This window comes from Colius striatus, chromosome 29 (assembly GCF_028858725.1).
Source record: "Colius striatus isolate bColStr4 chromosome 29, bColStr4.1.hap1, whole genome shotgun sequence".
NCBI classification, from domain to species: Eukaryota; Metazoa; Chordata; class Aves; order Coliiformes; family Coliidae; genus Colius; species Colius striatus.
Genome location: NC_084787.1, coordinates 1227899 through 1244627, shown reverse-complemented (window position 1 = coordinate 1244627; position 16729 = coordinate 1227899). Strand labels below are relative to the sequence as shown.

The 16729-nt window shown below is 58.2% G+C and overlaps 1 protein-coding gene across 2 annotated transcripts; it reads right to left on the bottom strand.

Moving 5' to 3' along the window:
* Nucleotides 1–317: 317 nt before the first annotated feature.
* Nucleotides 318–16413, bottom strand: RPRD2 (regulation of nuclear pre-mRNA domain containing 2). Of its 2 annotated transcripts, XM_062016184.1 has the most exons (11): nucleotides 15997–16413; nucleotides 11590–11719; nucleotides 9801–9901; nucleotides 8628–8705; nucleotides 6948–7000; nucleotides 6619–6745; nucleotides 5853–6028; nucleotides 4984–5269; nucleotides 4473–4742; nucleotides 4059–4262; nucleotides 318–3361 (listed from the first exon to the last, which is right to left on the bottom strand). In XM_062016184.1, exons 1-11 carry the CDS (start codon nucleotides 16208–16210, stop codon nucleotides 657–659), a joined length of 4344 nt encoding a protein of 1447 aa, XP_061872168.1. In that variant the 5' UTR covers nucleotides 16211–16413; the 3' UTR covers nucleotides 318–656. The 2 variants fall into 2 exon arrangements, with proteins under 2 accessions (XP_061872168.1, XP_061872167.1); XM_062016183.1 differs by lacking the exon at nucleotides 8628–8705 and having other exon boundaries at nucleotides 15997–16294.
* Between the last annotated feature and the right edge of the window lie 316 nt (nucleotides 16414–16729).

Here is a 16729-nt window from a genome sequence, read left to right as displayed (position 1 = left end):
AAGTAACGATAAATACCCCAAAATAGAGGCCGGGATCCCCCCGGGATGGGCGGCGACAACACACACACAGACACACACACACACGGGCTGAGGGACCCCTCCTCCCGCCCCCGCACGGACCGGGGCAGGGTGGCAGCTTCTCGCGGTTCCTTTTCTGCCATTTCGCCCGTTTTTGGGTGTTTTTTTGGCCGCGGGGGTGTGCGTGGGGTCTCTGCCCCTTCCCGCAGCAGCTGGAGCATCGCCCTCCTCCCCACGGCTGTTTCACCTCTCCTCGTGCCTGTGTTTTCTTCTCTCAACCTCTCTCTGTTCCGTTCAACTTGTTTCGACTACTACTGGAACTTTTTATTTCAACAGCAACTCTTCTCGTCGTTAAAACATCATTTTGTGGCGGGGTTGTTTCTTTTTCTCTTTTGTTTAAGTCTAAAGTCTTGCATCAACTGGGACATAAACAACCGGGGGGGTGGGAAGGGGGTGGGGGGGGGGCTGGGGGAGGGAAAGGGGGTGAAAAGAGAAAGAAAAATAGAGAACATTTAATTTAGGGGAAAGGTTCTGGGGGGCTGGAGGGGGGGAAAGAAAGAAAAGAGGGGAAATAAAACACAAAAGAAAGGGAAATGATGGAAAAACCAAGTGAAAGCTGCTGCGGGGCCCGGGCTGAGTCAGTACCTGGGGGGGAAAAAGGGGCGTTTGGGGGCGAAGAACGGGGCCCCCCCCCGGGCAAAGGGCGGCCGGGGCCGCTTGAGGCTATGGAAGGGGTCTCTGCCCACAAAGGGCTCTCGCGGCCTGAAGTCAGGGCGGGGGGTCCTCAGCAGCACCCCGCCCCGGCCGCCCCCGTCCCGGGGGGCCGCGGGGGGCGGCCCGAGGCCGCGGGCGGCTCCCAGTTGCTGCTGCTCCCGGGCCAGGGGAGGGGGCGTGAGCGGCACGGCCTCGCGGGCGCGGGGGGCGGCCGCGCCGTGGTCGCGCGGGGGCGGCTGCGCGCCGGGGTCCCGGGCGGCGGCGTGCACCGAGAAATGCTCCTTCATCGTCCCTTGGTGCAGCGCGCCGTGCTCCACCGCCAGGGCGGGCGGCGCCGCCGGGGGCGCCGCGGGGAACGACACGGCGCCGTGGTCCCCGGCCGGCGGCGGCTGCGCGGGGAAGGCGACGCCGGCGTGGTCGGCGGGGCCGGGGGGCGGCGGGGGCGTGGGGAACGGGACGCCGGCGTGCTCCACGGAGGGGGGCGGGGGGACGCCGTGGGGCAGCGGGAGCGGGGCGGAGGTCTCCTTGGAGAAGGGGTTGGCGTGATCCAGCGACGGCATGCGGGGAGGGACCGGGTGGTCCCTCGGGAAGAGGCCGCCGTGGTCCTTGGCGGGGGCCGGCGGGGGCCCGGCGGCGGGCGGCCCCGGGGGGTCCCGCGGGAAGGGGGGGCCGTGCTCGAGCGGCGGCGGCAGGCGGTGCTCAAAGGCCGGGCCGAAGCTGTTGGTGCGGAAGCTGTTGACGCCGTCGGGGAAGGGCGGCGGCACGTGCTCCTTGTAGGGCGCCGGGAAGCCGCCCATGCCGGGCAGCTCGGACGAGCCCGACGGGCCGTTGTCGAAGGCGCCGCCGCCGCCGCTCATGTCGAACCAGCCCGAGGCGCGGCCGGCCTCGCGCCCGTGCCCTCGGCTGCCCTTGCCCAGCACGCGGATGGACTCCACCGTCTGGATGGGCTCCCCCGACATGCCCCGGCTGGCGGCGTTGTGGTAACCCAGCGTTTCGATGGGAGCCCCTTTCTCCTCGGTGCTGTCGGGCACGTCCAGGCAGGACGAGGACACCCTGGTCTCGATGCGGTAGTGCTCCTCGGGAGGCTGCGGCTCGGCCTTGGCTCCGGCCAAGCTCGCGCCCCCCTCGCCCGACGAGCCGCCGCCGCCGCTTTTGGTTACTTGCCCGAAGTGCTTCTCCTCGGCCGGCTTGCGGGAGGCGTTCTTGAGCATGTTCTTGAACTCGATGGTGGACGTGGCAGAGATGGAAGCGGCCAAGGCTTTGTCGGCGCCGGGCGCCGAGGCTCTGCCGGCCGGGCTGGACAGGCCGCCGGGCGCCGAGAAGAGCGAGCGGTGGGGGAGGGAGTGGGGCGAGTCCGGGTATTGCTTCTGTGACAGCCCCGAGTGAGCCACCGCTTTGGGCAAGTTGCTGCTGTGGTTGGAGTCCGGAGAGAAGAACACGTCGTTCTTGCTGCTGGGGGAAGGGGAACCATCCGAGGCGGAGTCCTTCCCCCGCAGCCCGTAGCCGCCGTACAGCCCCGGGGACGCCGCCACGGGGTCGCAGCTCTCGCCCTGGTCCAGGATGGATCTCATGGGCTGAGGGAAGGAGGGTTTGACGCCGAAGTCCTGCGAGCGCTGCCCGTAGCTGGGCAGGACCGGTTGGTATTCGGCAGCTTCCGCCAGTTTGCTGGATTTCAAGATGGATTTGGTTGGTTTCTTCTCCAGGTTGAGCATGGCCGAGGGCGGCGGCCCGGAGTAGTCGAAGTCACGGTAATCTTCGTCTTCTTGGAAAGACGTGTCGGGGTAGAACTTCTCCTGGGAGGAGTCGAGCAGGTCCCTGCTGTCCCCAGGCTGCTTGTACAGCGCGGCCGGCGAGTCTCTGCCCAGGCCGAAGGGCCGGTAGCCATGCACCGAGTTGGGGAGCTCCTGGGAATAGCTGTCATCCCGGCCCTGCAGAGGTGACCTGGTGCTGCTGGGGGTAGAGGAACCGGGGCTCATGATTTTGGAGAGCAGGGAGATGGTGTCGACGTTGCTGGAGGTGGGTTTGTCCATCATCTCGTCCTGGGTGGGGGTCCCGCTCCGCTCGTCTCGCACCGGCGTCCCGTCCACGTTGTCCAGCGAAGTGCCGGCGGGAGCCCGCTGGAAGTCGGGAGCGTGGCTCTCGGTGGCCACGCTGGACCCCAGGCTGCTCAGGATGGGGATGTTCAAGTTGAGGCCGCTGAAACCGGGGTTGCCCTTCAAGAAATTGTGTATCTTCATCTCCAGGCTGGGGGAAGGGGGTTCGGATTCCAGCTTGGCTTTGGGAGGGTCGGAGGGCTGAGCCAGTGAGGTGTCTGTTGGCAAAAGGGACGAAGGACTGGGAGGGTGGGAACCGGAGAAGCCCAGGGAGTTGGTTGGCGGCTTAAAGCCGGAGCTCGAGAGCCCTGGGGTGTGTCCAGCGGGCGCCTTGGTGACGGAGGTTGAGGAGACCTCAGCGGTGGATGAGTTTGGGGAATAACCGAAGCCTTTGGCTGCGAAGGGCTGGCTGCTGGAGGGGACGCTCCTGCCCTTGCCGCCGCTCGTGGTGGCCGGCGACGCCGAAGTGCTCTGCGACGCAGCCTCGCTGGGCTGGGCCGTGCTCCCAGCCACACTCTGCAGCAGGGACGACAAACCTGCAGAAACACCCAGACACACCCGGTTCAGGGCCTGGGCCAAGAGCCGAGTCGGTGCAGAGCTGCCAGGGCACGGGCTCACTGGTGTCGTTCCTTAAAACTACTTCACGTTAGGGGACGTGCTGCCCCTCTGCTCTGCCAGAGCTGGGGAGGCCTCAGCTGGACTCCTGTGGCCAGTGCAGGGCTGCTGAGATGCTGAGGGGCTGCAACATGTGTGTGAGGAGGAAAGGCTGCAGCCCTGGGGCTGTTGAGCCTGGGGAACAGAAGCCTGAGCTCAGGGGCACCTCAGTAATAGCTACAAATATCTGAAGGGTGGGTGTCAGGGGATGGGGCAGCACTTTGTTATGTCCAGTGACAGGATAAAGGGTGATGGAAACAAGCTGGAACACAAACAGTTCCACTTCAACACAAGGGGAAAGTGCTTTGGTGCTGAGGTGAGGGAGCCCTGGCCCAGGCTGCCCAGGGAGGGTGTGGAGGTTCCTTCTCAGGAGGTTCCCAAACTCCCCTGGACACGTTCCTGAGCCCCCTGAGCCAGGGGAAGCTGCTTTAGCAGGGGCTGGGGCTGCACCAGCTCTGCAGGGCCGTTCCAACTCTCACCACATGGGTAAGACATTGGATCCCAAGTCAGTTTTCTCCCTTTGCCCAGCAGCACATTCACACACGGTTACAGCCACCCCCTGGAGCCCTGCTCCGGTACCTTGCAGTGCTGGTGCAGTCTGAGTCTGGGTTTTGGAGAGAGCAGACAAAATGCTTTCAGGAGTTATTTCAACTTTGGAGAGAATATTTGCTAACGGATTGGAGGGAGCAGCTGGAGTCCCCACCACAGGAGTCTTGAGGCCGCTGGTCAGAGCCGTGGGGCTGGTCGGGGTTCCTGGAGAAGGTCTCGAGGCAGGACTGACACCTAGGAGGGAAGCACACACCACTCTGCTTCAGTGACAGGAGGTTTTGGGGTGTTTTTGTCTCAGGTTTACCACAGAGACAGCTGCCACAGAGCTCCACAGTCGTGTGTCTGAGAGACTGAGCCACATCTTTCGAGGGGTTCCACAGCCACGTTGGAGACAATGAAAGCTGTGGGAAGGTTTCACATCTCTGGTGCTGCTTCAGGACTCACCTGTGTTTTTCATCACAGAGGTCAAACTGCTGAGGATGGAGCTGATCTTTGCCAGGTCCACGTTGGCCAGGTTGGGCAAGGCCAGGGCTGGTGCTGGAGCGACGGGCGCAGCGCTCACGGCCTTGGGGGCCGGGGGGGTCGCAGGGGTCGGGGCGGGCGCCGGCGTCACCGCGGCCGTGGTGGCTGCAGCCGCTGGAGCTGCTTTGGGCACGCTCTCGGCCTTGGCAGGGGCTGAAGCTGGAGCAGCCTGTTTCTCCTTCCTCTCTTCCACTGCAGCAGAGAATCACACAATCATTTGGGTTGTTAAAGCCCCTGAAGCTGCTGCAGGCCCAGCCCTGCCCTCACCCTGCCCAGCCCAACACTGACCCCTCAGCACCTGGGATCCCTCCAGGGCTGGGCACTGCCCCAGCTTCTTGCCCCGCTGGGCAGGCTGCTGGCTCCTGCTCAGTCCCAGGCCCTTTCCCTCCTGGAGCTCTGCCTGGGGTTGGTGTGTGTCCCCTCCAGAACATACCAATAATCTTAGAGCTGTCATCCTCCACATCAGACAGCTCCATGTCTTCCACGTCCCGATTGTCCGTCACCGTTTCCGGAGACACCGTCTTGCGGTTCCCGCCGGCCGGAGATCGGGCGCTCTCCTCCTCGCCCATGCCCTGGAAAGGGGACTCTGAGCCCGTGGGGGATGGGGCATCCATGCTTGGAGAGGGCACAGGAGACTCCTCTGGGTCAGGAAGTGTTGCCTTCAACTGGTCCAGCTTCTTCTTGAGGTTGCTCACTCGGTTAGCAAAGGTTTTATAGGCCTGGGAAAGAAAAGACACGGGGCTGAGTGTGTTGCCCTGAGCTGTGCCTCAGCCTCACAGTGTGACAATGAGAGGAGAAGGGAAACCCTTGGTTCAGTGACTTAAACCAATCTTCATCCAGAAGAGCACCCCATTCTCTAACAGACACGCTGCTGCTGTGGGGTTTCTCACTCAGCTTGGGCAGGGGAGGGTGTTGCTACAAGGCTTTACTGAATTCTTTCTGTGTTTGTGCAGTTGACAGATTGGTCACAACTCGTGTGCTCTGCAGAGTTTAGGGGCTGTCACTCACTGTCACTTGTCCCTCATGCTCCTGTGTTTCTCCTGTGACAGTAACTGCTGGCTCCTCTCCCTGTCCTCATCTCAAGCCTTCAGTTGTATTCCTCTCCTCTCCAGCTGAGGAGGGAGGTGACAGAGCAGCTTTGGTGGACACCCAGCCAGGGTTTAAACCACCTTTTCCTGCCAAACACCGCTTGCTCTTGTTTTAAAACCATTTCTACAACAATCACACACCAAACTTCTCCACTTGTGACCAGAGAAGGGGCATTTTCTCCCCTCTCAGGTGCCCAAGGGGAAGTGCACTTACATTTGCCACCACCTTGACTTCCTTATACTGCGCCTCATAGAAGATCCCGGCGTTCTCCAGGGCTTCAGTCAGAGAGGGGCCATTTTTCACTTGCTTGTCCAAGCCATTGACAAACTCCTCCAGCTTTGAACTTGCTTCTTCAAACTCCTTGGAGAACTTCTTTCCTCCTGTTTTGTCTGCAAGGAGATGAAACACCACGTCAGGAAGTCACCAGCTGCCAAGCGGGAATCAGCTCTGCCCATGGGCAGCAGCTGCAGCAGCGTGAGCAAAGAACAAGACGAAGAGCTGTTGGTGCTCTCTGTCATCTTTCAACTAGTTATCAGTGACACAGGAATGTCCAGTTTTACTCTTTCAGCTGCCTGGAGAGTGTACTTTCATCTCGGGAAAGGTTTTATTGTTCCTCTGTCTCCACACTGCACGGGCTGCTCACGGCAGTGGCTTCCCAACAGCTGCGAGTTACCACGACTGACAAAGGCCGTTTCCAAAGACCACAGGCACAGAATCCCAGAGTGGTGGGGGTGGGAAGGGCCCTGCAGAGCTGCTGCAGCCCCAGCCCCTGCTAAAGCAGGTTCCCCTCGCTCAGGAACGTGTCCAGGGGGGTTTGGGAACCTCCCATGAAGGAGCCTCCACGCCCTCCCTGGGCAGCCTGGGCCAGGGCTTCCCTCACCTCAGCCCCAAAGGAGTTTTTCTGGGGTTTCACCAGAAAACAACTGTCATCTGTGCCTCCTTCAGCTCTGTGGGGCTTTGTGTTTTGCTCTGCTTTTACCTTTCAAGCACTTCAGTGTTTCTGTGCTGCACACATCCACTCTCATCGTGGAAAGCTGCTTCTCCTTCAGTTCTATCTGGTCTTCCGAGCGCTTGTACAACAGCAGCTCATCAATGAGAGACTGTGGCTGAAAGAATCAAACCAGGAAAGCATTCTCATCACATTCCACGGATGACAAGCCCCAGTGCACGGAGCAGAGCTGCTCCAGCCACAAACACCACTCTGCTTCGAGGCCAGTGCCGGGTGACAGCTCCGGCGCAACGCAGCCGCTCGCTACAGCCCAAGGACTGAGGGCAGTGGAACACAGTTGCTCCCACTTGCAGACTTACTCTGAATTCAGCAACAATCTTGGACTTCAAAGCAGCTTTTGGGTTCGTGGATGCTGTTGGGAGAAAGGAAAAGAATAACGAAATGAAGGAACTGCACCCTGACAGTCCCAAGAGGCAGTTTTAAGAGCCACGACACTCTAACGCAATCCGAGCTGTTACTCGGCACCTTTTCCCCTCCACACAGAAGCCCCTCAGCTGTGAGAGTCTCGTGCAGGGACATTCCAACTGTGCTCTACAGGCTCCCCCAGGGCTTCTCTGTTTTGTTATTGGTTTATTTTCCTTTTAAAACATGCCCTAAAATCTCCTGTGTGTTCCTTTTCCAGCTCAACCATCAGGAAGACATCAACCCTAACAGCCTGATCCCAGAGTTTACACCTCTCTACAAACAAGGTGAGCTTAGTTCCTAAGCACCAGACTTTGAGCTGCCACATGCAGCCCAGTGTTTCCTTCAGACAGGGTCTCCCTTTGCTCTCAACTTTAAAAACTCTTACACCTCTGTTCTGGCATCTTATGACTGGAGTGGGGAGAAGGAATCCTGCCCTCGAGGGACACTGAACCCACTGGTGTCTGGACAAAGAGGAGAGGTGTTTGATAAGAAGCACAACACTAATCCCTTCATGCATTCCTTCAAACTGAATGGAACACAGTTTTGTTTGGGAAAACAGGCTGTGGTGCTACGTGCAGTCATGAGCTCTGCTGGTAACGTGCTGGTGCCGGCGCTGGGACAGGCGCGTGTCTCACCCGATGGTCACAGAACCCCGGGGTGCTGGGGGTAGGAAGGGCCCTGCAGAGCTGCTCCAGCCCCTGCTACAGCAGGTTCCCCTCACTCAGGGGGCTCAGGAACGTGTCCAGGGGAGGTTGGGAACCTCCCATGAAGGAGCCTCCACACCCTCCCTGGGCAGCCTGGGCCAGGGCTCCCTCACCTCAGCACCAAAGCACTTTCCCCTCCTGTGCCTGTTGCCCCTTGTCCTGTCCCTGGGCATCACACACCAAACACCGGCCCCATCCCCCTGACACCCACCCTGCAGGGACTGAGCAGCATTGCTGAGCTGCCCCTGAGCTCAGGCTTCTCTTCCCCAGGGCTGCAGCCTTTCCTCCTCACACACATTCCAGCCCCAACCCAACCCAGCCACCTCGCTCTCCCGACCGTCCAAGGCTTTATGGTGGAAGGAGATCAGTGGGAGTACAGAAATGCATTTCCTGCTAGACTGTGCTCCTGGAACTGTTGGATGCCAAAGTTCATTATCTGCACTGCCAGCTTCCAGTTTTGCTTTTCTCCCTGCACTAGCCTGCTGTTGAAGGTGTGTTCCTGAGCACCAAGTGTCCACCTCCTGCTGCCAAAGGACACGGCTCTGTCTGTCTTCTCTCCATCTCTGAATAAGCCTAATGCCAGTTTCCAAGAGGTTCCACCAGCTCTTTCCTCTACTGCTCACAACCTCTGCTCTCAAACATTTATGGGTTCATTTTCTTTCTGATTTCATTCCTTTAAGCAGTGGTTCTCTAGCCACAGCTCCTCAGTGCTCTATGTATTAGTCTGTGAGGAGCTTTACAAGCCTGGAAGACGTGTGCTGGCTCATGTTTTGAGCCCAGGTTATTTGCCCACTCAGGGCTTGTCTGTCTTCTGCTCCTCAGGAAGGTAATTTCTACATTAGTTCAGAGAGTTCACATGGATTTCCTTACTTTGAGATTTCTTCCACGGCTTATTCGGTTGTTTGTTCAGAGTTTCTTTCAGCTGCTTCTGAGTTTTGAAAGTGGTACCTGGAAAACATTTCACGTTTGGCAGTCTGGCATTACGGGATTCCTTCAGAACCTGCCTTTGGTGCCTTTCCTGGGCTCATGGTCAAAAGAGTGAACAGAAATTTGTTTTAAAACACCTAGACCAGCTTCCTTAGGTGAGCTGCTGGATGCCCAAGAGAACCTCAGTTTACTCAGGAATACAGCAACCTGGGGCATGGTCTTCCAGATTTAAATCAAGTTTCTGTTTGCCCTTGGGCTAAGACAGTTCAAAAGAAAAACTCATCCCAGCAGAGCGAAAAGGAACAACACGAGGCACCAAGAAACACAACCACAGTGCTTGGCTCTCTGGGTTGGCTTTTAGAGAACCAGCACTCAACAGGCAACAGCGAGTCAAAGCCACCACACCTGATGTGCAAGGAACGGGAAACCTGGGTTGTTTTTCTTTTCAGGTTACAAAAATGAGCCACAAAGGTTGGGACAAACTTCACTTCTCAACATGCAACCGAAGCCCGAGTCCAAGCCACTGTGCTTGTCCTGCCTCTGCAAACCTCACAGGAGCCTTTCCTCAAGCACCTTGAGCTCTTCATGGGGTAACCAAGGCAAAGCAGAAACCCACACTCATTGCCTTCGAGTATTTGAGTATCAAATGAGCTGAACTGACTACGTGTGGTTCCAGTGAACAGCAGCCACTGAAGCAGAGCTCTCTCATAACTACTTGAGGACACTTCACCCCTCCACAGCTTTGCTTCCAGCCTCTTCCCTGCGCCAGAAACGTTGGTGGTCAAACAACTTACTGCTAAAACAGACTCAAAAGCAGAGCCAGGGACGCAAAGGTAAAGCCAGGGCACTGTGCTCAGGACTCCTGGGACCACTTCACCTTCTGTTCACCCTCAGCTGGAGGGTCCAGCTGACCTGAGAGGGCTCAGAGCTGGCTTTGGAAAGGCAGAAGGTGAAGCAGGTGGACTGGGTGCTGCTCACCTGCAACACCTCACCACTTGAAAGGCTGCAAAGGTGGGAAGAGCAGATGCAGGTGATAAAGTCCCTTCCCTCAGCCATTCCAGTGCCTTTAACCTCATGGCCTTGGTTTGTAAGAAATGCAAAGGGTGAGGAACTTACTCAGAGCTTCTTTGAGTGCCAGAATGGTTTCCTCAGGGTAAACATTCCTGTCCTCCCAGATTTTGAAGATTCTTTCGATAGATTTGGAAACAGATGGATCCCTGAAAGAGAAGAGCAGAGTTCTTTGCTCCCACACTGTCACTCCTGGTGCCTCTGGAATGGATCAGCAAGTATGGATCTGAATCAAAACTTTAAAGGATTCCTCAGAACAGCAAAGGTTTCTGTCCAGGTGATGATTTCAGTTCTTCTGCCAGTGAGACCAAAGCAGCTTGGAGTGAAGCAAACACACACTTCCCCACTGAACAGACCAGGGCCCTTTCTATGGGAAACATGAGATGTTTGAGAGCAGCAGGAACACCACCAGCACTTCTCTGAAGCTTTTCTTCAGGAGGAAAATAGTTTTTTGTTATTCTTCCAAAGCAGCTTTCTGATAAACATGACTCTTCACAGAGAAGAGGAAGTGCTTCAGAGAGCAGGGACTGCAGAGCAGTGACTGGGGTGCTGAGATGTGTCAAGATGAGCTCTCCTCCTCAAGTCCATCCATCCCAATTTTAGCACTCCAAGGGCACCACGTGAGCCTGAACCCTGTCAACAACCAGAGAACCCCAGAATCCCAGGATGGTGGGGTGGGAAGGGCCCTGCAGAGCTGCTCCAGCCCCAGCCCCTGCTCAAGCAGGTTCCCCTTGCTCAGGGGGCACAGGAACATGACCAGGTGGGTTTGGGAACCTCCTGAGAAGGAGCCTCCACACCCTCCCTGGGCAGCTTTTCCTCCTCACACACCTTCCATGCCCTCAGCATCTAGGGAGCCCTGCTCTGGCCTCTCTCCAGCAGTTCCCTGTCCCTCTTGAACTGGGGAGCTCAGACATCGATTCAAACCACAAGTAACTGCCCAGAGGCCTCCAGTTCAGAATAAAACGCTTTAACTGGAAGCCACCTCTCCCTGGCATCATGGCAGAGCTCCAAACCCAGAGCCATGGGGCTGCCCCATGCCCACAGGCAGTGGGAAGGAAGGGGGTTCCACACTCCCACTGTGTTCATGTTCCAAGAACAAGCTTTGCAAAGGGACAGATGTGGTGATGCTGTGGAAGAGACAAAAAAGCCTTCCATGGGGGTCCATCAAATGCAGCCAAGTCACCTCCCAGGTACACAAACCCCAAAAGCAGTGAGCTGAGAGAATATTCATCCATTGAATCATTTCTACCCCAGCACCTGGAAGAGGGCCAGGCTTAGGAAAGCCTCTGGGACCACTGTGGGGTCAGGAACTTGCAATTCCTGCAGGAGCTTTTCTTTCTTTCTTTTAGTAGCTGATACTCCCAGATATTTTTTCCTCCCTCCTCCTCATTGCTGGCATCTAGTAATGGTATTTTCAACTTTCTCTTCTGGCAACTCACATTTAAATACAAGCTAATGAGCAGCCCAACTTTAACCTCTTCCCTGCCAACCATCTGCTGCTCCAAACTCTGCTCCCAAGACACACAAACCAGCAACCAAGGAGATGCTTTGTGTTTGCACCTCGTCCTGCCCCTTAAAGGCCACCTGGTTTGGGGAAGATAAGACTGGGAAACCAAAAGGGAGGGCAGCAAGGCAGCCTGAGGTAAGGAGAGGACAGGGCTCACCCCACCTTGACATGTGAGAAACCTTTTAATCCCTCATCAGGTCTCTGAGGGAGCACAAAACCACCTCTGAGAATGCTCAACCCCACTCCCAGCTTCAAACACAACCCCTGCAGTTTCACAGGTGCTTCTGGAGAGTTTGAGGCATCCAGCCTCCCATCACACCCATCACTTACTTCACCAGGGAGGCGGCTTCAGGCAGCACTTCTGCAAAGGTGTCGCGGAACACGATGGCGTTCTTCCTCTTGCAGTTCTGTATCACGTCGTTGGCCAAGTAAAAAAGGTTGAGGCGGTGAGGAAAGGCAGCTGGACAGAGAAAGAAAGGTCAGATCCACGCCCAGGTAAAAGCAGGCACGTGCAGATGCCTTTGGCTAACGGGCAGGGCCTGGTCTTGGGGCTTTTCAGTGTTCCTGTCAACGGGTCACAACTGGGGCTGAGGGAAGGAAGCTGCAATTTACAGATCACTTCCAGATCTTCCCAAAACCCCAGAGTTCACATCCAGCCTCGACCCTGACGTGGGCTCAGGAAGGACACCAAGAGCTGCTGCCCCTGGGCTGCTTCCCTGACACTCAGGCAGCAGAGGAACCCGAGACCAGCGTTGCCCACGGTCTGAGGTCACACACACGGGAGAGAACGCGACTGCTCCGGGGTGTGAGGGGCTGCTCTCCCCTCACCCCTTGGTTACTGACTCAGCCAACCTTCTGCTTAATAATTTAGAGGCCACTTATTCATCTTTTCTAAGAACCATCATTTCTAAATCTCCCTTTTTCTTTAAGCTGTGATGGCTTCAACGTTCCCTGAGCTCTGCAGCTGGGCTGAGGAGGTGCCACTGCCCACAGCAGGGACAGGCCTCCTCCAGCCACGTCCCTTCCAAGGCCTCCTCCCAACAACACAACCTTTATTAATGGCCCTTCCCCATGTGCCCTGGCTTTGTGGGGCACACAGAAGAGCCCACAGCCACATCCCTTCTCCTCCAGAGATCCATTTCTCCCAAAACACCTCCCCTGGCTCTGCAGAGGGGACCCGGAGGGATCCCAAAGCCGAGGGACGGGGGTTAGTGGTGACTGTGGCAGCGCTGGGATGACATTTGGACTCGAGGAGCTTAAAGGTCTGCTCCAAGCTGAATGGTCCTGGGATTCTGTGCTATTCCTGTTTCCTCTGCCTCAGCAGGGCCCCTTCCCACGGCACAGCTGCACCCCAGAGCTCTGCCTCCATTCTCAGCACCATTCCTGCTCCAGAGCCCTCGGTGGGTTCCCTCCCTGTCCCGACACCGCTCCTACGCTCAGGACCTGTGGCAGCAAAACCCCAAACCCTGCACCACAGCAACTCCACCAGCTCCAGGCTCTCCTCCTGCTCAGAGGGCCCCAAAGTAAAGCCAAGAGTCTCCTCAGCCTCCTTCCTCACTCAGTGCTAATGGAAAAGCCGCCACACGAGTGTTTTGCAGCCAACAGCTCACGGGTGTCACTGGAAACTGATTGTTACACACTTCCCTCTGCTCTGAGGAGGAGCTACACCAAGCTCAGTTTGATTTGATGGGTAAATCCTCAACAGGCCAATGCTCTGGAGCCTCCACGAGCCCCTGCACACAGCACTGATTCTTCTTGCTCATTGCTGGTGCCCACCAAAAGTCACTGCACCCAGGGGAGGGCAAGAACCAGCATCCAGCCCTAAACCCAGGGCAGGACCAGGTCACAGGGATCCCACAACCCCGTCCTGCAGCAGCTCAAGGTGCCAGACCTGAGCCAGGCCTCACACAGGACCTGCACCAGGATCACTGATGACTCCTCACCCTCAGCCCAGCTCCTCACCTATTTTTGCTGAAGTGTTTTTTATCTTTCCTACTCCCAACACTGCTCTGGCAGCTGCTGTGTCCCAGAGCCTCAATTCCCATGTCCCAGGATGAGTTTTTACAAACACAGGGAGCTCAAGGATTCATGACCACAAAGTGTTAATTCCAACCTTTCCCCTGAAGGTGCTTACATGGCAGATCAGGGGTTGCTTGCTGGAGCAAAAGACAGAGCAAGGAGCATTCTGCTCTGTCTGGAGGGCTGGAAATCCAACCACAGGTGCTGTGTTAACAATTTGAAGCCAACTTTCCCCAAAACTCCAGCCTCCATCATCTCTCAGACCACGATCCCATCAACATCCCTCTGCTGCTCACTGGATGCTCTTTGTACCCTGCTCATGTCCCCCACTAACAGAGAGAGTGTTGATTTCAGATCTTAAAATACAAAGCAAAGTAGATCCTGAAGATGTGGGAATGTTGGATTTCAATGACTTGAGGTATTTCCAGAGTTCCAACACAGCACAAAAACCCAGAGCCAAGCTGCAGCCGAAGGCGCGGAGCTGAGGGTGGCCCAGGCCGGGTTCACTGAGCTCCTTCATTTACAGGGAACATCCAATAAAACAAGATCCACCCCAATTCACAGTAGCAAAACCCCAGATGGTCCCATGCCCAGGCTCTGGAGAAGCTCAATCACGAAAACCAAAGGTCCTCAGGTCTGAGACACACTTTGTACCAGGGGTTTCAACCACCATGCAACTGTCACTATCTGGAGGGTCCAGTGGCTTCTGCATCACTCTTAGACAGTCTCAGCTTAAACCACAGAGGAAATAATAGAAAAGAAGCAAGAAATGTTATAGCTGAGCCCACCCCAGCTCCTGGCTCAGCTCCAGGACTGGCAGCAACTCCAGCGACCGCCGTCTCCAAGCACAACGCGTCCCTTTCGCTCAGGTTTAAATGCTGCCCGCGTGGACACGCCAAGGAGACGGCCCTTCTGCAAGAGAGCTCTTGATCCTCAACAGAAACCACCCAGACATCAAGTTGCTGCTGTGTTACTCCACCAAAACATTCCTGTTGTGAAGCTCATGGCCAAGCACCGCAGCCAGGGGCAGCCTGTGCTCGGGACAAGCCCTGAGCTGCTGCCAACGGCGTCCTCAAGTCCCCAACACTCTTGGTTTCTATTCAACAGGCCAAACTCTCTCTGCAAGTAGCCACAAACCTCTTTGGGTTGATCTGGATGTTTTAGCTGAAACAAAGATCTAACAGCAAAATCTGTCAAGAGGCAGGATAAGGCAGAGCCCAGGGGATGGCCACAGCGAAATGCAGCCTTTCCTCTCAAGTGCAGGGGGAGAGGGAGGGACCACCAATGCTGAGCTGAACTCCCGTCACAGCCCCAGGCAGGAGCACCCACCTCTGCTCAGACCAGCCCAACACCTGCTTGCTCTGACTTACAGACAAATAAAAGGCCTTTTATTAAGGGCCTTGCAAGTGGGAACAATTAAATGACTATTGATGAGGTTGGGGAGGGGAGGAGGAGCCAGGGAGCAGTGCAAGGGAAAAGGGGCAGTGCCAAAGGGGGGTCTCTGGAAGATCAGCTCCCTCAGTCAGGAGCTGGAAGATGAATGTCAGCCCCAGAGAAGCAACAGGAGTCCAGAGGAGAGTCTCTACTCCATGAGCCTGCAAGATGGGAGCTGCTGGAGGATAAACATGGGGGAGTTGCTCTGGAATGAAGGCTGCTGGCCAGGCAAAGGGAGCAGCTGCCCTGAGATACAGGCAAGGAGCTGAGCTGTGCTGAGCTTCGAGAGGAACCACCAAGTCCAGAGGAGCCTGCACATCCTGAGGAGCTGCACTTCATCTGGGGGGAGAGAAGGACTGAGGACAGTCCCACAAGATACCCCTGGAGATGAGGGCTGTCAGAGGGAGGAGGGTGGGATGGACCAGAGCCAGCATCTCCTCACCAGCAGGTTGGTACCGAGCAGAGAACAGCACTTGGGCTCTTGCTTTACTCTCTTTTAATCACATGCTGCACAGCCAGAACCAACAAAAATCAAACTGCAGGACCACAGAGTCTCCTGGGTTCTGCAGAAGAGCCTCGAGAGACAAAAAAACAACTATCCCAAACTTCCAGCACAACCCGGAGCGCCGCAGCGGGACGTTATCTGGGGGTGGCTGCGAAGCTCCGGCCAGCTCCTGCAACGAGGGGGAAACACCTCCGCACGGCGGCGAGACGAACGAGATAACGCGGCTGCCCCGTTCAGCCTCCTGAAAACATTAACTTCCCCCGCCTGGGCCGCTGCTGCGGCGCCTGCCAAACACAGGCGCTGGCACCCGACGCTTATTTGTGCCCAGGGAAGGGGACAGGGATGGTCCCTCTCCCCCCTGTAATGCTGAAAACATCTTCCCCCCTGCACTTCAACACTCCAACGGAACTTTTCAGGCGCCCCAGGGCGAGCACACGCAGAATTCGGTGGCACCGCTCAGGTGCAGACAGGCAGTCGGCGTTTTCTTAAGCGTGACAATGTGACGCGGAGCAGAAACTCTGCTCGAGGGGCCGCGCACCGCCGACAGACTCCCGAGCGCTCCCTGAGCCGCCGGTTGCAGTTCGCTGCCCCGCGCCGGCTCCCAAACCTCCGTCACAGCCGCCTAAGCTGCCCCTCACGTCCCGTCTCCCCGCTGCGGGGTCGCGACAGCCCCGCGCACGGCCCCGAGCCCCCGCCGGCCGCGGGACGAGGCACCGGCCCGAGCGCAAGCGACGGCTCCCGGCCGGGCCCAGGCCCACCCCGCTTCGCCCCTCACTCACAGCGGCGCAGCCACTTCATCCAGTGGTAGACGATGGTGCTGTGGTGCCGCTTGTTCTCCAGGCACCAGGAGGACAGGCCCTGGATGGACTCCATCGTGTTGGTCACCGCCTGCAGCTTCCTGTCGAGCGAGGCCTCGAGCGCGCCGGCCGAGGAGGAGGCGGCGGCCGAAGAGGAGGAGGAGGCCCGGCCGCCGCCTCCGCCGCCCGCCGCCATCTTCCCGCCCTTCTCGGCCGAGCGGGGCCGCGCGGAAGGCGGCGGCTGGCGGCGCTTCCCCGGCTGGGCTCGGGGCCCGGGCGGCTGCGCCTCGGGGGGCGGCGAGGCCCGGCGGCGGCGGCGGGGCGGGGAACGCGGCGGCCCGCTGCGCCGGGCCGGGAAAACGCACCGCGGAGAAGCGGCGGCACCGCCCCGAGGACGATCGTTCCGGCCTCAGGCCCGTAACGGAGCCGCTCCCCGTTCGAGCCGCGGGGAAGCGGCGGAGGTGGGGGGGGGGCGGGGGCTCGGTCACCGGCCCGGTCACCGGCCGCCCCCCCCCCGCGCGCAGCGCCCGCCCCCCCCGCCGCCATTTTGTGCCGGGCTCCCTCACACGGGCGGCCGCGGCTCTTCCCACGGCGGCCCCGCCCCCTCCGCCCCGCGCCTGCGCCGGCTGTTCCCCGCGCGTGCGCCGCCCCCTCCCCCGCCCCGCCCCGGGCCTGCGCGCGCCGCCCGCCGCCCCCCCCCAAGATGGCGGCTGCG